General features: G+C 44.1%; 1 protein-coding gene across 8 annotated transcripts in view; it reads left to right on the forward strand.

The window, feature by feature from the left end:
- EPS8 (EGFR pathway substrate 8, signaling adaptor) overlaps window positions 1–23244 on the forward strand; it is a 245155-nt gene that overhangs the window by 214827 nt on the left and 7084 nt on the right. For all 8 annotated transcript variants that reach the window (XM_073650592.1, XM_073650597.1, XM_073650599.1 and 5 more), the window contains one exon: window positions 21933–22143. In XM_073650592.1, the coding sequence (XP_073506693.1) occupies window positions 21933–22143 (211 nt within the window). The remainder of the gene's footprint in view (window positions 1–21932; window positions 22144–23244) is intronic.

Raw genomic sequence — 23244 nt, forward strand, 5'->3', positions numbered from 1 at the left:
TACAGTTCAGGTTCGCTCATCTCAAGTGTCGACTAGTAAATCATTGATCTTGTAGATAATGACTTTGTATAGTAGATCATTGATCTTGTAGGTGGTGCTCTGTATGTAAGATCATTGACCTTGTAGGTGGTGCTCTGTATGGTAGATCATTGATCTTGTAGCTGGTGCTCTGTATGGTAGATCATTGATCTTGTAGCTGGTGCTCTGTATGGTAGATCATTGATCTTGTAGGTGGTGCTCTGTATGGTAGATCATTGATCTTGTAGCTGGTGCTCTGTATGGTAGATCATTGATCTTGTAGGTGGTGCTATGTATGGTAGATCATTGATCTTGTAGCTGGTGCTCTGTATGGTAGATCATTTATCTTGTAGCTGGTGCTCTGTATGGTAGATCGTTGATCTTGTAGATAATGACTTTCTATGGTAGATCATTGATCTTGTAGCTTGGTGCTCTGTATGGTAGATCATTGATCTTGTATCTGGTGCTCTGTATAGTAGATCATTGATCTTGTAGGTGGTGCTCTATATGGTAGATCATTTATCTTGTAGGTGGTGCTCTGTATGGTAGATCATTGATCTTGTAGCTGGTGCTCTGTATGGTAGATCATTTATCTTGTAGGTGGTGCTCTGTATGATAGATCATTGACCTTGTAGGTGGTGCTCTGTATGGTAGATCATTGATCTTGTAGCTGGTGCTCTGTATGGTAGATCATTGATCTTGTAGGTGGTGCTCTGTATGGTAGATCGTTGATCTTGTAGATAATGACTTTCTATGGTAGATCATTGATCTTGTAGCTTGGTGCTCTGTATGGGAGATCATTGATCTTGTAGCTTGGTGCTCTGTATGGTAGATCATTGATCTTGTATCTGGTGCTCTGTATAGTAGATCATTGATCTTGTAGGTGGTGCTCTGTATGGTAGATCATTTATCTTGTAGTTGGTGCTCTGTATGGTAGATCATTGATCTTGTAGGCGGTGCTCTGTATGGTAGATCATTGATCTTGTAGCTGGTGCTTTGTATTGTAGATCATTGATCTTGTAGGTGGTGCTCTGTATGGTAGATCATTGATCTTGTAGGTGGTGCTCTGTATGGTAGATCGTTGATCTTGTAGATAATGACTTTGTATGGTAGATCATTGATCTTGTAGTTGGTGCTCTGTATGGTAGATCATTGATCTTGTAGCTGGTGCTCTGTATGTAAGATCATTGATCTTGTAGCTGGTGCTCTGTATGGTAGATCATTGATCTTGTAGCTGGTGCTCTGTATGTAAGATCATTGATCTTATAGGTGGTGCTCTGTATGGTAGATCATTGATCTTGTAGGTGGTGCTCTGTATGGTAGATCATTGATCTTGTAGTTGGTGCTCTGTATGGTAGATCATTGATCTTGTAGGCGGTGCTCTGTATGGTAGATCATTGATCTTGTAGCTGGTGCTCTGTATGGCAGATCATTGATCTTGTAGCTGGTGCTCTGTATGGCAGATCATTGATCTTGTAGCTGGTGCTCTGTATGGTAGATCATTGATCTTGTAGCTGGTGCTCTGTATGGTAGATCATTGATCTTGTAGCTGGTGCTCTGTATGTAAGATCATTGATCTTATAGGTGGTGCTCTGTATGGTAGATCATTGATCTTGTAGGTGGTGCTCTGTATGGTAGATCATTTATCTTGTAGTTGGTGCTCTGTATGGTAGATCATTGATCTTGTAGGCGGTGCTCTGTATGGTAGATCATTGATCTTGTAGCTGGTGCTTTGTATTGTAGATCATTGATCTTGTAGGTGGTGCTCTGTATGGTAGATCATTGATCTTGTAGGTGGTGCTCTGTATGGTAGATCGTTGATCTTGTAGATAATGACTTTGTATGGTAGATCATTGATCTTGTAGCTTGGTGCTCTGTATGGGAGATCATTGATCTTGTAGCTTGGTGCTCTGTATGGGAGATCATTGATCTTGTAGCTGGTGCTCTGTATGTAAGATCATTGACCTTGTAGGTGGTGCTCTGTATGGTAGATCATTGATCTTGTAGCTGGTGCTCTGTATGGCAGATCATTGATCTTGTAGCTGGTGCTCTGTATGGTAGATCATTGATCTTGTAGCTGGTGCTCTGTATGTAAGATCATTGATCTTATAGGTGGTGCTCTGTATGGTAGAACATTGATCTTGTAGCTGGTGCTCTGTATGGTAGATCATTGATCTTGTAGCTGGTGCTCTGTATGGTAGATCATTGATCTTGTAGCTGGTGCTCTGTATGGTAGATCATTGATCTTGTAGCTGGTGCTCTGTATGGTAGATCATTGATCTTGTAGCTGGTGCTCTGTATGGTAGATCATTGATCTTGTAGCTGGTGCTCTGTATGGTAGATCATTGATCTTGTAGGTGCTGCTCTGTATGGTAGATCATTGATCTTGTAGCTGGTGCTCTGTATGTAAGATCATTGACCTTGTAGGTGGTGCTCTATATGGTAGATCATTGATTTTTTAGCTGGTGCTCTGTATGGTAGATCATTGATCTTGTAGGTGGTGCTCTGTATGGTAGATCGTTGATCTTGTAGATAATGACTTTCTATGGTAGATAATTGATCTTGTAGCTTGGTGCTCTGTATGGTAGATCATTGATCTTGTATCTGGTGCTCTGTATGGTAGATCATTGATCTTGTAGGTGGTGCTCTGTATGGTAGATCATTGATCTTGTAGCTGGTGCTCTGTATGGTAGATCATTGATCTTGTAGCTGGTGCTCTGTATGGTAGATCGTTGATCTTGTAGGTGGTGCTCTGTATGGTAGATCATTGATCTTGTAGGCGGTGCTCTGTGTGGTAGATCGTTGATCTTGTAGCTGGTGCTCTGTATGGTAGATCATTGATCTTGTAGGTGGTGCTCTGTATGGTAGATCATTGACCTTGTAGCTGGTACTCTGTATGGTAGATCGTTGATCTTGTAGATAATGACTTTGTATGGTAGATCATTGATCTTGTAGCTGGTGCTCTGTATGGTAGATCATTGATCTTGTAGCTTGGTGCTCGGTATGGTAGATCATTGATCTTGTAGCTGGTGCTCTGTATGTAAGATCATTGACCTTGTAGGTGGTGCTCTGTATGGTAGATCATTGATCTTGTAGCTGGTGCTCTGTATGTCAGATCATTGATCTTATAGGTGGTGCTCTGTATGGTAGATCACTGATCTTGTAGCTGATGCTCTGTATGGTAGATCTTTGATCTTGTAGCTTGGTGCTCTGTATGGTAGATCATTGACCTTGTAGCTGGTGCTCTGTATGGTAGATCATTGATCTTGTAGCTGGTGCTCTGTATGGTAGATCATTGATCTTGTAGCTGGTGCTCTGTATGGTAGATCATTGATCTTGTAGCTGGTGCTCTGTATGGTAGATCATTGATCTTGTAGCTGGTGCTCTGTATGTAAGATCATTGATCTTGTAGCTGGTGCTCTGTATGTAAGATCATTGACCTTGTAGCTGGTGCTCTGTATGGTAGATCATTGATCTTGTAAATGGTGCTCTGTATGTAAGATCATTGACCTTGTAGGTGGTGCTCTGTATGGTAGATCATTGATCTTGTAGCTGGTGCTCTGTATGGTAGATAATTGATCTTGTAGCTTGGTGCTCTGTATGGTAGATCATTGATCTTGTAGGTGGTGCTCTGTATGGTAGATCGTTGATCTTGTAGATAATGACTTTGTATGGTAGATCATTGATCTTGTAGCTGGTGCTCTGTATGGTAGATCATTGACCTTGTAGCTGGTGCTCTGTATGGTAGATCATTGATCTTGTAGCTGGTGCTCTGTATGGTAAATCATTGATCTTGTAGCTTGGTGCTCTGTATGGTAGATCATTGATCTTGTAGCTGGTGCTCTGTATGTAAGATCATTGACCTTGTAGGTGGTGCTCTGTATGGTAGATCATTGATCTTGTAGCTGGTGCTCTGTATGTAAGATCATTGATCTTATAGGTGGTGCTCTGTATGGTAGATCATTGATCTTGTAGCTGGTGCTCTGTATGGTAGATCGTTGATCTTGTAGCTTGGTGCTCTGTATGGTAGATCATTGACCTTGTAGCTGGTGCTCTGTATGGTAGATCATTGATCTTGTAGCTGGTGCTCTGTATGGTAGATCATTGATCTTGTAGTTGGTGCTCTGTATGGTAGATCATTGATCTTGTAGCTGGTGCTCTGTATGGTAGATCATTGATCTTGTAGCTGGTGCTCTGTATGGTAGATCATTGATCTTGTAGCTGGTGCTCTGTATGGTAGATCATTGATCTTGTAGCTGGTGCTCTGTATGTAAGATCATTGATCTTATAGGTGGTGCTCTGTATGGTAGATCATTGATCTTGTAGCTGGTGCTCTGTATGGTAGATCGTTGATCTTGTAGCTTGGTGCTCTGTATGGTAGATCATTGATCTTGTAGGTGGTGCTCTGTATGGTAGATCATTGACCTTGTAGCTCGTGCTCTGTATGGTAGATCATTGATCTTGTAGCTGGTGCTCTGTATGGTAGATCATTGAACTTGCAGCTGGTGCTCTGTATGGTTGATCATTGATCTTGTAGCTGGTGCTCTGTATGGTAGATCATTGACCTTGTAGGTGGTGCTCTGTATGGTAGATCATTGATCTTGTAGCTGGTGCTCTGTATGGTAGATCATTGATCTTATAGGTGGTGCTCTGTATGGTAGATCATTGATCTTGTAGCTGGTGCTCTGTATGGTAGATCATTGATCTTGTAGGTGGTGCTCTGTATGGTAGATCATTGAACTTGTAGCTTGTGCTCTGTATGGTAGATCGTTGATCTTGTAGGTGGTGCTCTGTATGGTAGATCGTTGATCTTGTAGCTGGTGCTCTGTATGGTAGATCGTTGATCTTGTAGGTGGTGCTCTGTATGGTAGATCATTGATCTTGTAGGTGGTGCTCTGTATGGTAGATCATTGACCTTGTAGGTGGTGCTCTGTATGGTAGATCATTGATCTTGTAGCTGGTGCTCTGTATGGTAGATCATTGATCTTGTAGCTGGTGCTCTGTATGGTAGATCATTGATCTTGTAGCTGGTGCTCTGTATGGTAGATCATTGATCTTGTAGCTGGTGCTCTGTATGGTAGATCATTGATCTTGTAGCTGGTGCTCTGTATGGTAGATCATTGATCTTGTAGCTGGTGCTCGGTATGGTAGATCATTGATCTTGTAGCTGGTGCTCTGTATGTAAGATCATTGACCTTGTGGGTGGTGCTCTGTATGGTAGATCATTGATCTTGTAGCTGGTGCTCTGTATGGTAGATCATTGATCTTGTAGCTGGTGCTCTGTAAGTAAGATCATTGACCTTGTAGGTGGTGCTCTGTATGGTAGATCATTGATCTTGTAGCTGGTGCTCTGTATGTAAGATCATTGACCTTGTAGGTGGTGCTCTGTATGGTAGATCATTGATCTTGTAGCTGGTGCTCTGTATGTAAGATCATTGACCTTGTAGGTGGTGCTCTGTATGGTAGATCATTGATCTTGTAGCTGGTGCTCTGTATGGTAGATCATTGATCTTGTAGCTGGTGCTCTGTATGGTAGATCATTGATCTTGTAGCTGGTGCGCTGTATGGTAGATCATTGATCTTGTAGGTGGTGCTCTGTATGGTAGATCATTGATCTTGTAGCTGGTGCTCTGTATGGTAGATCATTGATCTTGTAGCTGGTGCTCTGTATGGTAGATCATTGATCTTGTAGCTGGTGCTCTGTATGGTAGATCATTGATCTTGTAGCTGGTGCTCTGTATGGTAGATCATTGATCTTGTAGCTGGTGCTCTGTATGGTAGATCATTGATCTTGTAGCTGGTGCTCTGTATGGTAGATCATTGATCTTGTAGCTGGTGCTCTGTATGGTAGATCATTGATCTTGTAGCTGGTGCTCTGTATGGTAGATCATTGATCTTGTAGCTGGTGCTCTGTATGTAAGATCATTGACCTTGTGGGTGGTGCTCTGTATGGTAGATCATTGACCTTGTGGGTGGTGCTCTGTATGGTAGATCATTGATCTTGTAGCTGGTGCTCTGTATGGTAGATCATTGATCTTGTAGCTGGTGCTCTGTATGTAAGATCATTGATCTTATAGGTGGTGCTCTGTATGGTAGATCATTGATCTTGTAGGTGGTGCTCTGGTAGATCATTGATCTTGTAGCTTGGTGCTCTGTATGGTAGATCATTGACCTTGTAGCTGGTGGTCTGTATGGTAGATCATTGATCTTGTAAATAATGACTTTGTATGGTAAATCATTGATCTTGTAGCTGGTGCTCTGTATGGTAGATCATTGATCTTGTAGCTGGTGCTCTGTATGGTAGATCGTTGATCTTGTAGATAATGACTTTGTATGGTAGATCATTGATCTTGTAGCTGGTGCTCTGTATGGTAGATCGTTGATCTTGTAGATAATGACTTTGTATGGTAGATCATTGATCTTGTAGCTGGTGCTCTGTATGGTAGATCGTTGATCTTGTAGCTTGGTGCTCTGTATGGTAGATCATTGATCTTGTAGCTGGTGCTCTGTATGGTAGATCATTGATCTTGTAGCTGGTGCTCTGTATGGTAGATCATTGACCTTGTAGCTGGTGGTCTGTATGGTAGATCATTGATCTTGTAAATAATGACTTTCTATGGTATATCATTGATCTTGTAGCTTGGTGCTCTGTATGGGAGATCATTGATCTTGTAGCTTGGTGCTCTGTATGGTAGATCATTGATCTTGTAGGTGGTGCTCTGTATGGTAGATCATTTATCTTGTAGGTGGTGCTCTGTATGGTAGATCATTGGTCTTGTAGCTGGTGCTCTGTATGATAGATAATTGATCTTGTAGCTTGGTGCTCTGTATGGTAGATCATTGATCTTGTAGGTGGTGCTCTGTATGGTATATCGTTGATCTTGTAGATAATGACTTTGTATGGTAGATCATTGATCTTGTAGCTGGTGCTCTGTATGGTAGATCGTTGATCTTGTAGCTTGGTGTTCTGTATGGTAGATCATTGATTTTGTAGCTGGTGCTCTGTATGGTAGATCATTGACCTTGTAGCTGGTGGTCTGTATGGTAGATCATTGATCTTGTAAATAATGACTTTGTATGGTAAATCATTGATCTTGTAGCTGGTGCTCTGTATGGTAGATCATTGATCTTGTAACTCGTGCTCTGTATGGTAGATCATTCATCTTGTAGCTGGTGCTCTGTATGGTAGATCATTGATCTTGTAGCTGGTGCTCTGTATGGTAGATCATTGATCTTGTAGCTGGTGCTCTGTATGTAAGATCATTGACCTTGTAGGTGGTGCTCTGTATGGTAGATCATTGATCTTGTAGGTGGTGGTCTGTATGGTAGATCATTGATCTTGTAGCTGGTGCTCTGTATGTAAGATCATTGACCTTGTAGGTGGTGCTCTGTATGGTAGATCATTGACCTTGTAGCTGGTGGTCTGTATGGTAGATCATTGATCTTGTAAATAATGACTTTGTATGGTAAATCGTTGATCTTGTAGCTGGTGCTCTGTATGGTAGATCATTGATCTTGTAGCTGGTGCTCTGTATGTAAGATCATTGACCTTGTAGGTGGTGCTCTGTATGGTAGATCATCGATCTTTTAGCTGGTGCTCTGTATGGTAGATCATTGATCTTGTAGCTGGTGCTCTGTATGGTAGATCATTGATCTTGTAGCTGGTGCTCTGTATGGTAGATCATTGATCTTGTAGCTGGTGCTCTGTATGGTAGATCATTGATCTTGTAGCTGGTGCTCTGTATGGTAGATCATTGATCTTGTAGCTGGTGCTCTGTATTGTAGATCATTGATCTTGTAGGTGGTGCTCTGTATGGTAGATCATTGATCTTGTAGGTGGTGCTCTGTATGGTAGATCATTGATCTTGTAGCTGGTGCTCTGTATGGTAGATCATTGATCTTGTAGCTGGTGCTCTGTATGGTAGATCATTGATCTTGTAGCTGGTGCTCTGTATGGTAGATCGTTGATCTTGTAGGTGGTGCTCTGTATTGTAGATCATTGATCTTGTAGCTGGTGCTCTGTATGGTAGATCATTGAACTTGTAGCTGGTGCTCTGTGTGGTAGATCATTGATCTTGTAGATAATGACTTTGTATGGTAAATCATTGATCTTGTAGCTGGTGCTCTGTATGGTAGATCATTGATCTTGTAGCTGGTGCTCTGTATGGTAGATCATTGATCTTGTAGCTGGTGCTCTGTATGGTAGATCATTGATCTTGTAGCTGGTGCTCTGTATGGTAGATCATTGACCTTGTAGCTGGTGCTCTGTATGGTAGATCATTGACCTTGTAGCTGGTGCTCTGTATGGTAGATCATTGACCTTGTAGCTGGTGCTCTGTATGGTAAATCATTGATCTTGTAGCTGGTGCTCTGTATGGTAAATCATTGATCTTGTAGCTGGTGCTCTGTATGGTAGATCATTGATCTTGTAGCTGGTGCTCTGTATGGTAGATCATTGATCTTGTAGCTGGTGCTCTGTATGGTAGATCATTGATCTTGTAGCTGGTGCTCTGTATGGTAGATCATTGATCTTGTAGTTGGTGCTCTGTATGGTAGATGATTGATCTTGTAGGCAGTGCTCTGTATGGTAGATGATTGATCTTGTAGCTGGTGCTCTCTATGGTAGATCATCGATCTTGTAGCTGGTGCTCTCTATGGTAGATCATCGATCTTGTAGCTGGTGCTCTCTATGGTAGATCATTGATCTTGTAGCTTGGTGCTCTGTATGGTAGATCATTGATCTTGTAGCTTGGTGCTCTGTATGGTAGATCATTGATCTTGTAGCTGGTGCTCTCTATGGTAGATCATCGATCTTGTAGCTGGTGCTCTCTATGGTAGATCATCGATCTTGTAGCTGGTGCTCTCTATGGTAGATCATCGATCTTGTAGCTGGTGCTCTGTATGGTAGATCATTGATCTTGTAGCTTGGTGCTCTGTATGGTAGATCATTGATCTTGTAGCTGGTGCTCTGTATGGTAGATCATTGATCTTGTAGCTGGTGCTCTGTATGGTAGATGATTTATCTTGTAGTTGGTGCTCTGTATGGTAGATGATTGATCTTGTAGGCAGTGCTCTGTATGGTAGATGATTGATCTTGTAGCTGGTGCTCTCTATGGTAGATCATCGATCTTGTAGCTGGTGCTCTCTATGGTAGATCATCGATCTTGTAGCTGGTGCTCTCTATGGTAGATCATCGATCTTGTAGTTGGTGCTCTGTATGGTAGATGATTGATCTTGTAGGCAGTGCTCTGTATGGTAGATGATTGATCTTGTAGCTGGTGCTCTCTATGGTAGATCATCGATCTTGTAGCTGGTGCTCTCTATGGTAGATCATCGATCTTGTAGCTGGTGCTCTCTATGGTAGATCATTGATCTTGTAGCTTGGTGCTCTGTATGGTAGATCATTGATCTTGTAGCTTGGTGCTCTGTATGGTAGATGATTGATCTTGTAGCTGGTGCTCTCTATGGTAGATCATCGATCTTGTAGCTGGTGCTCTCTATGGTAGATCATCGATCTTGTAGCTGGTGCTCTCTATGGTAGATCATCGATCTTGTAGCTGGTGCTCTGTATGGTAGATCATTGATCTTGTAGCTTGGTGCTCTGTATGGTAGATCATTGATCTTGTAGCTGGTGCTCTGTATGGTAGATCATTGATCTTGTAGCTGGTGCTCTGTATGGTAGATCATTGATCTTGTAGCTTGGTGCTCTGTATGGTAGATCATTGATCTTATAGCTGGTGCTCTGTATGGTAGATCATTGATCTTGTAGCTTGGTGCTCTGTATGGTAGATCATTGATCTTGTAGCTGGTGCTCTGTATGGTAGATCATTGATCTTGTAGCTGGTGCTCTCTATGGTAAATCATTGACCTTGTAGCTGGTGCTCTGTATGGTAGATCATTGACCTTGTAGCTGGTGCTCTGTATGGTAGATCATTGACCTTGTAGCTGGTGCTCTGTATGGTAAATCATTGATCTTGTAGCTGGTGCTCTGTATGGTAAATCATTGATCTTGTAGCTGGTGCTCTGTATGGTAGATCATTGATCTTGTAGCTGGTGCTCTGTATGGTAGATCATTGATCTTGTAGCTGGTGCTCTGTATGGTAGATCATTGACCTTGTAGGTGGTGCTCTGTATGGTAGATCATTGACCTTGTAGCTTGTGCTCTGTATGGTAGATCATTGATCTTGTAGCTGGTGCTCTGTATGGTAGATCATTGACCTTGTAGGTGGTGCTCTGTATGGTAGATCATTGATCTTTTAGGTGGTGCTCTGTATGGTAGATCATTGACCTTGTAGGTGGTGCTCTGTATGGTAGATCATTGACCTTGTAGCTTGTGCTCTGTATGGTAGATCATTGATCTTGTAGCTGGTGCTCTGTATGGTAGATCATTGACCTTGTTGGTGGTGCTCTGTATGGTAAATCATTGATCTTGTAGCTGGTGCTCTGTATGGTAGATCATTGATCTTGTAGATAATGACTTTGTATAGTAGATCATTGACCTTGTAGGTGGTGCTCTGTATGGTAGATCATTGATCTTGTAGCTGGTGCTCTGTATGGTAGATCATTGATCCTAGATCTATATTCTGTTGAGTATTACTAGTCTCAGTCTCATATTTAGGTGTAAGATCTTTCAAGGTTTCATATTTGGTCTAACATGTTTTTATCTCCTATGAAATGTTCAGAGTGACGGTGTTATGGGTCGTACACTGGGAAAGACATAATGGCTAAAAGTTGTCCTGACACATTTCTGAGGCTTGGGCGGCCGGTGGAACTTCCAGTGGGAACTTAGTTTCTCTGAAATGATATAAGGGGAATAAGCAGAATTGTTTCTGCTCACAACCAATGTCATTTTCTTCTCCAAGCGCTCATGACTGAGAGGTCCTAGTCCCCTAATTTGGCCTCACTGGTGGTCCCATAGTCTGACTTTAGGTCAGAACAAAACGGCTACAACTGTGGTTGACCATGTATGAAGAGCAATGACCACTTCTCTGGGTGGGCATTGGTCACAGCCCATCTCTCTCGTCGCAGTTATATAGTAGATCCTCAGTACACCGGTTCGGTCGTCCGTGCGATAGTGATGAGTGGCGTCATCTACCTGGGTGTTTCAGTCACTGGTTGGTGTCACGTCTGGGTTTTTGCTACCTGTATCCTGCTTGTTACACCTGATTTAGAAGTAACTGTTATACCATTCATTTTTTGAGAATCATACTGTTTCGATTATCTTCTGCTAATAGCTTTTGATGCCAAAGAAGGAATTTGAGATCTTCAAGGTAGGCTTGCTGCGTTGTGTGGATCCCTGGCCCAGGCGCCACTCCTTTGCATGCACTTTAGAGAATAGATTTTTCTTCTGCTTTCTTGACCTAATCTCCTAATTTCTCTAGAATGTAGATGTGATGTGAGGCATTGAAATGCCCCAAATGTTCCTTAATATCAGGGCCTTCAAATGCAGTTTTCTGCTCCCAAACAGTGAAAAGTCTTCAACTGGGAGAATGCCCAGAATTATGAGAGGAACGGGTCGGGGCTGAAGACCATTCTTCACTTGTCGGGAAAGTCTGTAGGGAGAGGAACATCTTTCAGATTGTTCCCGAGAAGACCTACAGTGGGGAAAATAAGTATTTGGTCCACCTCCGATTTTGCAAGTTTTCCACCTACAAAGAATGGAGAGGTCTGTAATTTTTATTGTAGGTACACTTAATCAGTGAGAGACAGAAACGAAAAAAAGTCCAGAAAATCACATTGTAGGATTTTTAAGGTACTTAAAATGTTTGTAAGGTACTAAAGAACCGTGTACCTGTAAGGGCTGCAAATCAGTGGAGGTATGAGCCCTAACATCCTACAAACCATGGGACGCTTGTATCTCCTTTTGCTTGTCCGTTTTTAAAACCACACGTCTCAATGGCAGCACCCAGTTCTACTTAGTGATCCCATCAAAGCAAAGCTTCAGGACTCAACTCCTCTACCCCATTTCTTCTGCCATGTCACTAATGTCTGAGCTTTTTGTTAGGAGTTTTACTAAAAACTTCTGGAAGAAAGAAAGAGACAACGGTTCCACCCTGGTCAGGGGGTCTTTCTCCGAGTATGATTGTCTCCAAGCCTTGGACTAGAGTAGGTTCTCCTCCTCAGGAGCTCTGCCGTGTGTCCCTGCCTTGGACTAGAGTAGATCCTCCTCAGGAGCTCTGCCGTGTGTCCCTGCCTTGGACTAGAGTAGGTTCTCCTCAGGAGCTCTGCCGTGTGTCCCTGCCTTGGACTAGAGTAGGTTCTCCTCAGGAGCTCTGGCGTGTGACCCTGCCTTGGACTAGAGTAGGTTCTCCTCAGGAGCTCTGCCGTGTGTCCCTGCCTTGGACTAGAGTAGGTTCTCCTCAGGAGCTCTGCCGTGTGTCCCTGCCTTGCACTAGAGTAGGTTCTCCTCAGGAGCTCTGCCGTGTGTCCCTGCCTTGGACTAGAGTAGGTTCTCCTCAGGAGCTCTGCCATGTGTCCCTGCTTTGGACTAGAGTAGGTTTTCCTCAGGAGCTCTGCCGTGTGTCCCTGCCTTGGACAAGAGTAGGTTCTCCTCAGGAGCTCTGCCGTGTGTCCCTGCCTTGGACTAGAGTAGGTCCTCCTCAGGAGCTCTGCCGTGTGTCCCTGCCTTGGACTAGAGTAGGTTCTCCTCAGGAGCTCTGCCGTGTGTCCCTGCCTTGGACTAGAGTAGGTCCTCCTCAGGAGCTCTGCCGTGTGTCCCTGCCTTGGACTAGAGTAGGTTCTCCTCCTCAGGAGCTCTGCCGTGTGTCCCTGCCTTGGACTAGAGTAGGTTCTCCTCCTCAGGAGCTCTGCCGTGTGTCCCTGCCTTGGACTAGAGTAGGTTCTCCCCAGGAGCTCTGCCGTGTGTCCCTGCCTTGGACTAGAGTAGGTTCTCCTCAGGAGCTCTGCCGTGTGTCCCTGCCTTGGATTAGAGTAGGTTCTCCTCAGGTGCTCTGCCGTGTGTCCCTGCCTTGGACTAGAGTAGGTTCTCCTCCTCCTCAGGATCTCTGCCGTGTGTCCCTGTCTTGGACTAAAGTAGGTTCTCCCCAGGAGCTCTGCCGTGTGTCCCTGCCTTGGACTAGAGTAGGTTCTCCTCCTCAGGAGCTCTGCCGTGTGTCCCTGCCTTGGACTAGAGTAGGTTCTCCTCAGGAGCTCTGCCGTGTGTCCCTGCCTTGGATTAGAGTAGGTTCTCCTCCTCAGGAGCTCTGCCGTGTGTCCCTGCCTTGGACTAGAGTAGGTTCTCCTCCTCTGGAGCTCTGCCGTGTGTCCCTGCCTTGGACTAGAGTAGGTTCTCCTCCTCAAGAGCTCTGCCATGTGTCCCTGCCTTGGACTAGAGTAGGTTCTCCTCCTCTGGAGCTCTGCCGTGTGTCCCTGCCTTGTTCCTGCTCTGTACGGTGTGACGATGATTGTATACCCTGTATAACTGCAGACTTTCTTTTTACCGGCAGCAATTACTGGGAGAACTGACGGAGGTAACCGGTCGTGTGCTATCTTCTTCTGTGCTCTCTTCTTCTTCTATGTCTCCACCTCTGACTCCACCTAATACTAGATGGACAAATCTCATCTTACAAATAGATGGTTTTTAATAAGCATATTCTCTCATAGGAAGCTTTATATCCCCGGTATATGACTGATGGACTTTCAGCAACCGAGGGCCACATTCTGGTTTCCAGTGATAATTTTCTTAGGGTAGCAGAAATTTGGTAAAAAAAGAATGGAGATAAATTGAATTATTGTTTACTTCTACCTGGTAAAGGAATGGATTGTGAAGAGGTCACACTGTAGATTTCAGCAGGAGGTTTTACATATCCGTGAATGAGGAAGACCTCACTTCTCACACATGGAACATTTACTGACTACGTCACGTCCAGAAGATCTACTGAGGACATCAACTTCTCACACCCAGAACATCTACTGACGTCACTTCTCACATCTACTGTGGACATCACTTGTCACACCCAGAACTCCTACTGTGGACTTCACTTGTCACACCCAGAACATCTACTGACGTCACTTGTCACATCTACTGTGGACGTCACTTGTCACACCCAGAACATCTACTGACGTCACTTGTCACATCTACTGTGGACGTCACTTGTCACACCCAGAACACCTAATGTGGACGTCACTTGTCACACCCAGAACATCTACTGACGTCACTTGTCACATCTAATGTGGACGTCACTTGTCACACCCAGAACATCTACTGACGTCACTTGTCACATCTAATGTGGGCGTCACTTGTCACACCCAGAACACCTACTGTGGACGTCACTTGTCACATCTACTGTGGACGTCACTTGTCACACCCAGAACATCTACTGACGTCACTTCTCACACCTACTGCGGACGTCACTTGTCACACCCAGAACATCTACTGTGGACGTCACTTGTAACACCCAGAACATCTACTGTGGACGTCACTTGTCACACCCAGAACATCTACTGACGTCACTTCTCACATCTACTGTGGACGTCACTTGTCACACCCAGAACATCTACTGTGGACATCACTTGTCACACCCAGAACATCTACTGTGGACGTCACTTGTCACACCCAGAACATCTACTGACGTCACTTCTCACATCTACTGTGGACGTCACTTGTCACACCCAGAACATCTACTGTGGACGTCACTTGTCACACCCAGAACATCTACTGTGGACGTCACTTGTCACACCCAGAACATCTACTGACGTCACTTCTCACATCTACTGTGGACGTCACTTGTCACACCCAGAACATCTACTGTGGACTTCACTTGTCACACCCAGAACATCTACTGTGGACGTCACTTGTCACACCCAGAACACCTACTGTGGACGTCACTTGTCACACCCAGAACACCTACTGTGGACGTCACTTGTCACACCCAGAACATCTACTGACATCACTTCTCACACACAGAACACCTACTGTGGACGTCACTTGTCACACCCAGAACATCTACTGACGTCACTTCTCACATCTACTGTGGACGTCACTTGTCACACCCAGAACATCTACTGTGGACGTCACTTGTCACACCCAGAACATCTACTGTGGACGTCACTTGTCACACCCAGAACATCTACTGACGTCACTTCTCACATCTACTGTGGACGTCACTTGTCACACCCAGAACATCTACTGTGGACTTCACTTGTCACACCCAGAACATCTACTGTGGACGTCACTTGTCACACCCAGAACACCTACTGTGGACGTCACTTGTCACACCCAGAACACCTACTGTGGACGTCACTTGTCACACCCAGAACATCTACTGACATCACTTCTCACACACAGAACACCTACTGTGGACGTCACTTGTCACACCCAGAACATCTACTGTGGACGTCACTTGTCACACCCAGAACACCTACTGTGGACGTCACTTGTCACACCCAGAACACCTACTGTGGACGTCACTTGTCACACCCAGAACACCTACTGTGGACGTCACTTGTCACACCCAGAACACCTACTGTGGACGTCACTTGTCACACCCAGAACACCTACTGTGGACGTCACTTGTCACACCCAGAACACCTACTGTGGACGTCACTTGTCACACCCAGAACACCTACTGTGGACGTCACTTGTCACACCCAGAACACCTACTGTGGACGTCACTTGTCACACCCAGAACACCTACTGTGGACGTCACTTGTCACACCCAGAACACCTACTGTGGACGTCACTTGTCACACCCAGAACACCTACTGTGGACGTCACTTGTCACACCCAGAACACCTACTGTGGACGTCACTTGTCACACCCAGAACACCTACTGTGGACGTCACTTGTCACACCCAGAACACCTACTGTGGACGTCACTTGTCACACCCAGAACACCTACTGTGGACGTCACTTGTCACACCCAGAACACCTACTGTGGACGTCACTTGTCACACCCAGAACACCTACTGTGGACGTCACTTGTCACACCCAGAACACCTACTGTGGACGTCACTTGTCACACCCAGAACACCTACTGTGGACGTCACTTGTCACACCCAGAACACCTACTGTGGACGTCACTTGTCACACCCAGAACACCTACTGTGGACGTCACTTGTCACACCCAGAACACCTACTATGGACGTCACTTGTCACACCCAGAACATCTACGGACGTCACTTGTCACATCTAATGTGGACGTCACTTGTCACACCCAGAATATCTACTGACGTCACTTGTCACACCCAGAACATCTACGGACGTCACTTGTCACATCTAATGTGGACGTCACTTGTCACACCCAGAATATCTACTGACGTCACTTGTCACACCCAGAACATCTACGGACGTCACTTGTCACATCTAATGTGGACGTCACTTGTCACACCCAGAATATCTACTGACGTCACTTCTCACATCTACTGTGGGCGTCACTTGTCACACCCAGAACACCTAATGTGGACGTCACTTGTCACACCCAGAACATCTACTGACGTCACTTGTCACATCTAATGTGGACGTCACTTGTCACACCCAGAATATCTACTGACGTCACTTCTCACATCTACTGTGGGCGTCACTTGTCACACCCAGAACACCTACTGTGGACGTCACTTGTCACATCTACTGTGGACGTCACTTGTCACACCCAGAACATCTACTGACGTCACTTCTCACACCTACTGCGGACGTCACTTGTCACACCCAGAACATCTACTGTGGACGTCACTTGTAACACCCAGAACATCTACTGTGGACGTCACTTGTCACACCCAGAACATCTACTGACGTCACTTCTCACATCTACTGTGGACATCACTTGTCACACCCAGAACATCTACTGTGGACGTCACTTGTCACACCCAGAACATCTACTGTGGACGTCACTTGTCACACCCAGAACATCTACTGACGTCACTTCTCACATCTACTGTGGACGTCACTTGTCACACCCAGAACATCTACTGTGGACTTCACTTGTCACACCCAGAACATCTACTGTGGACGTCACTTGTCACACCCAGAACACCTACTGTGGACGTCACTTGTCACACCCAGAACACCTACTGTGGACGTCACTTGTCACACCCAGAACATCTACTGACATCACTTCTCACACACAGAACACCTACTGTGGACGTCACTTGTCACACCCAGAACATCTACTGACGTCACTTCTCACATCTACTGTGGACGTCACTTGTCACACCCAGAACATCTACTGTGGACGTCACTTGTCACACCCAGAACATCTACTGTGGACGTCACTTGTCACACCCAGAACATCTACTGACGTCACTTCTCACATCTACTGTGGACGTCACTTGTCACACCCAGAACATCTACTGTGGACTTCACTTGTCACACCCAGAACATCTACTGTGGACGTCACTTGTCACACCCAGAACACCTACTGTGGACGTCACTTGTCACACCCAGAACACCTACTGTGGACGTCACTTGTCACACCCAGAACATCTACTGACATCACTTCTCACACACAGAACACCTACTGTGGACGTCACTTGTCACACCCAGAACATCTACTGTGGACGTCACTTGTCACACCCAGAACACCTACTGTGGACGTCACTTGTCACACCCAGAACACCTACTGTGGACGTCACTTGTCACACCCAGAACACCTACTGTGGACGTCACTTGTCACACCCAGAACACCTACTGTGGACGTCACTTGTCACACCCAGAACACCTACTGTGGACGTCACTTGTCACACCCAGAACACCTACTGTGGACGTCACTTGTCACACCCAGAACACCTACTGTGGACGTCACTTGTCACACCCAGAACACCTACTGTGGACGTCACTTGTCACACCCAGAACACCTACTGTGGACGTCACTTGTCACACCCAGAACACCTACTGTGGACGTCACTTGTCACACCCAGAACACCTACTGTGGACGTCACTTGTCACACCCAGAACACCTACTGTGGACGTCACTTGTCACACCCAGAACACCTACTGATGACCTCATCTCTCGCACCCAGAACATCTATTGACATCGTCACTTGTCATGTCCAGAACATCTACTGATGACATCACCTCTCGCACCCAGAACATCTGCTGACAATGTCGCTTGTTACCTCAGAACATCTACTGATGGTGTCACTTATCATGCCCAGAGCATCTATTGAGGACATCACCTCTCGCACTTAGAACATCTACTGACCATGTCGCTTGTTACATCAGAACATCTACTGATGGCGTCACATCCAGAGCATCTGCTGGCAATGTCACTTGTCATGCCCAGAACATCTATTGAGGACATCACCTCTAGCACCCAGAACATCTACGGACGACCTCACCTCTCGCACCCAGAACATCTACTGACGACCTCACCTCTCGCACCCAGAACATCTACTGACGACCTCACCTCTCGCACCCAGAACATCTACTGACGACCTCGCCTCTCGCACCCAGAACATCTACTGACGACCTCGCCTCTCGCACCCAGAACATCTACTGACGACCTCGCCTCTCGCACCCAGAACATCTACTGACGACCTCGCCTCTCTCACCCAGAACATCTACTGACGACCTCACCTCTCACACCCAGAACATCTACTGACGACCTCGCCTCTCGCACCCAGAACATCTACTGACGACCTCACCTCTCACACCCAGAACATCTACTGACGACCTCGCCTCTCGCACCCAGAACATCTACTGACGACCTCGCCTCTCGCACCCAGAACATCTACTGACGACGTCATTACTGCTCTATGGACTAGACTTATCACTGTGAGTGACTTAGTGCAGAGTTCGGCCAAAGACGACCTCTCAGAATAGGAGCTTGCACTTCTAGAGATCTTGCAGACGTCCGTGAAACAATGTCCGAGCCGGACTGCAATGTATGGGTTATCCGGCGGTCTTCAGTGCCGAACTCCACAGCAACATATATGCCTATGAGGCTGATGAAACCGGTGGAAATTCATACATTGCGGTTCACACTTGGGATTGGGTGTCATGGACATACTTGCCTCTGCAGGCACTCTGCCTCTCCGGGCATCGGCTGTATTCGTATGTATACTATAGCAATGCACTCACAGCTGTTGGTACCTATTCACATTGGTTCTGTTCTGTTAGGAGGTGCAGGTCAGATTTGTTTCTTTGTAGTATAAATTTGGAGGTGGATGTCTGCGGTTTCTTGGAAACCACCTGAAAAAGCACAAAAAAAATGCCAAAAAGAATGAAGCTCGGCTCCGCAATGTCACCATGACGTCATCTGTTGTGTATTTTGTACCTTATTTTGCTGTTTGTGAAGCTGATGATAGCCGTGACGAGTCCATTGTTCTGGAAGCTTCTACGCATGAAATTACAAGAAAAAACAAGGCGGCAAAAGACGTTTCCAGGAAAATATCTCTGGAATTTTCCATATCCTGCAGCGCTGACTGCGCGCGTGTATTATATATATAATGTGCGTGTGTAATATATATAATGTGCGTGTGTAATATATATAATGTGCGTGTGTAATATATATAATGTGCGTGTGTAATATATATAATGCGCGTGTGTAATATATATAATGCGCGTGTGTAATATATATAATGTGCGTGTGTAATATATATAATGCGCGTGTGTAATATATATAATGTGCGTGTGTAATATATATAATGCGCGTGTGTAATATATATAATGCGCGTGTGTAATATATATAATGTGCGTGTGTAATATATATAATGTGCGTGTGTAATATATATAATGTGCGTGTGTAATATATATAATGCGCGTGTGTAATATATATAATGCGCGTGTGTAATATATATAATGTGCGTGTGTAATATATATAATGCGCGTGTGTAATATATATAATGTGCGTGTGTAATATATATAATGCGCGTGTGTAATATATATAATGTGCGTGTGTAATATATATAATGCGTGTGTGTAATATATATAATGCGCGTGTGTAATATATATAATGCGCGTGTGTAATATATATAATGCGTGTGTGTAATATATATAATGCGCGTGTGTAATATATATAATGCGTGTGTGTAATATATATAATGCGTGTGTGTAATATATATAATGTGCGTGTGTAATATATATAATGTGCGTGTGTAATATATATAATGCGTGTGTGTAATATATATAATGCGTGTGTGTAATATATATAATGCGTGTGTGTAATATATATAATGCGCGTGTGTAATATATATAATGTGCGTGTGTAATATATATAATGCGCGTGTGTAATATATATAATGCGCGTGTGTAATATATATAATGCGCGTGTGTAATATATATAATGTGCGTGTGTAATATATATAATGCGTGTGTGTAATATATATAATGCGCGTGTGTAATATATATAATGCGCGTGTGTAATATATATAATGCGTGTGTGTAATATATATAATGTGCGTGTGTAATATATATAATGCGTGTGTGTAATATATATAATGTGCGTGTGTAATATATATAATGTGCGTGTGTAATATATATAATGTGCGTGTGTAATATATATAATGTGCGTGTGTAATATATATAATGCGTGTGTGTAATATATATAATGCGCGTGTGTAATATATATAATGTGCGTGTGTAATATATATAATGCGTGTGTGTAATATATATAATGCGCGTGTGTAATATATATAATGCGCGTGTGTAATATATATAATGCGTGTGTGTAATATATATAATGCGCGTGTGTAATATATATAATGCGTGTGTGTAATATATATAATGCGTGTGTGTAATATATATAATGCGTGTGTGTAATATATATAATGTGCGTGTGTAATATATATAATGCGCGTGTGTAATATATATAATGCGTGTGTGTAATATATATAATGCGTGTGTGTAATATATATAATGCGTGTGTGTAATATATATAATGCGCGTGTGTAATATATATAATGCGCGTGTGTAATATATATAATGTGCGTGTGTAATATATATAATGTGCGTGTGTAATATATATAATGTGCGTGTGTAATATATATAATGTGCGTGTGTAATATATATAATGCGTGTGTGTAATATATATAATGCGTGTGTGTAATATATATAATGCGTGTGTGTAATATATATAATGCGCGTGTGTAATATATATAATGCGTGTGTGTAATATATATAATGCGTGTGTGTAATATATATAATGCGTGTGTGTAATATATATAATGCGTGTGTGTAATATATATAATGCGCGTGTGTAATATATATAATGCGCGTGTGTAATATATATAATGCGTGTGTGTAATATATATAATGCGTGTGTGTAATATATATAATGCGCGTGTGTAATATATATAATGCGCGTGTGTAATATATATAATGCGCGTGTGTAATATATATAATGCGTGTGTGTAATATATATAATGCGTGTGTGTAATATATATAATGCGCGTGTGTAATATATATAATGCGCGTGTGTAATATATATAATGCGTGTGTGTAATATATATAATGCGTGTGTGTAATATATATAATGCGCGTGTGTAATATATATAATGCGCGTGTGTAATATATATAATGCGCGTGTGTAATATATATAATGCGCGTGTGTAATATATATAATGTGCGTGTGTAATATATATAATGCGTGTGTGTAATATATATAATGTGTGTGTGTAATATATATAATGCGTGTGTGTAATATATATAATGCGCGTGTGTAATATATATAATGTGCGTGTGTAATATATATAATGCGTGTGTGTAATATATATAATGCGTGTGTGTAATATATATAATGCGCGTGTGTAATATATATAATGTGCGTGTGTAATATATATAATGCGTGTGTGTAATATATATAATGTGTGTGTGTAATATATATAATGCGTGTGTGTAATATATATAATGCGTGTGTGTAATATATATAATGCGCGTGTGTAATATATATAATGCGTGTGTGTAATATATATAATGCGTGTGTGTAATATAGATTTGTGTGTATATATTGCGTGTGATGCATTTACATTTGTCATTTTAGAAACAAAAATCTGAGTTCATTGCAAGGAATGTAGAGCCAAACGTAACAGCCCCCAGCCCTCCCCCAACTCCTGTCCCTGTCCCTCCGGGCATCTCCGTACCCGCATCAAGGTCATATCTATCAGGAAATCTTGCCAGCCGACAAAGCAGCACGTCCAGTGACAGCGGTGGCAGCGGAGTACGAGACGCCCAAGGAACCAAGCCATTTGACCGTAAGTGTAAAGGTGCCAGGATCCTCGGGGTGTAGGGTAGAGTCGATGGAATGATATAGGAAGGGTGCGAGAAAGTGTGCTAAGGTACACGGAACAAAAGGGGGCATTGGTAAACTGGGTGGGACAGTGCCAGGATCCTCTCGGTGTAGGGGTAGAGCACCGAATAGAATGGGGCATTGGTACACTGGGTGGGACGGTGCCAGGATCCTCTCGGTATAGGGGTAGAGCACCGAATAGAATGGGGCATTGGTACACTGGGTGGGACGGTGCCAGGATCCTCCCGGTGTAGGGGTAGAGCACTGAATAGAATGGGGCATTGGTACACTGGGTGGGATGGTGCCAGGATCCTCTCGGTGTAGGGGTAGAGCACTGAATAGAATGTGGCATTGGTAAACTGGGTGGGACAGTGCCAGGATCCTCCCGGTGTAGGGGTAGAGCACTGAATAGAATGGGGCATTGGTACACTGGGTGGGACGGCGCCAGGATCCTCCCGGTATAGGGGTAGAGCACTGAATAGAATGGGGCATTGGTACACTGGGTGGGATGGTGCCAGGATCCTCTCGGTGTAGGGGTAGAGCACTGAATAGAATGTGGCATTGGTAAACTGGGTGGGACAGTGCCAGGATCCTCTCGGTGTAGGGGTAGAGCACCGAATAGAATGGGGCATTGGTACACTGGGTGGGGCGGCGCCAGGATCCTCCCGGTGTAGGGGTAGAGCACTGAATAGAATGGGGCATTGGTACACTGGGTGGGACGGTGCCAGGATCCTCTCGGTATAGGGGTAGAGCACTGAATAGAATGGGGCATTGGTACACTGGGTGGGACGGTGCCAGGATCCTCTCGGTGTAGGGGTAGAGCACTGAATAGAATGGGGCATTGGTACACTGGGTGGGACGGCGCCAGGATCCTCTCTGTGTAGGGGTAGAGCACTGAATAGAATGGGGCATTGGTACACTGGGTGGGACGGTGCCAGGATCCTCTCGGTGTAGGGGTAGAGCACTGAATAGAATGGGGCATTGGTACACTGGATGGGACGGTGCCAGGATCCTCTCGGTGTAGGGGTAGAGCACTGAATAAAATGGGGCATTGGTACACTGGGTG

This window comes from Phyllobates terribilis, unplaced genomic scaffold (genome assembly GCF_046119375.1).
Source record: "Phyllobates terribilis strain yellow unplaced genomic scaffold, ASM4611937v1 Scaffold_10__3_contigs__length_209671492, whole genome shotgun sequence".
NCBI lineage: Eukaryota > Metazoa > Chordata > Amphibia > Anura > Dendrobatidae > Phyllobates > Phyllobates terribilis.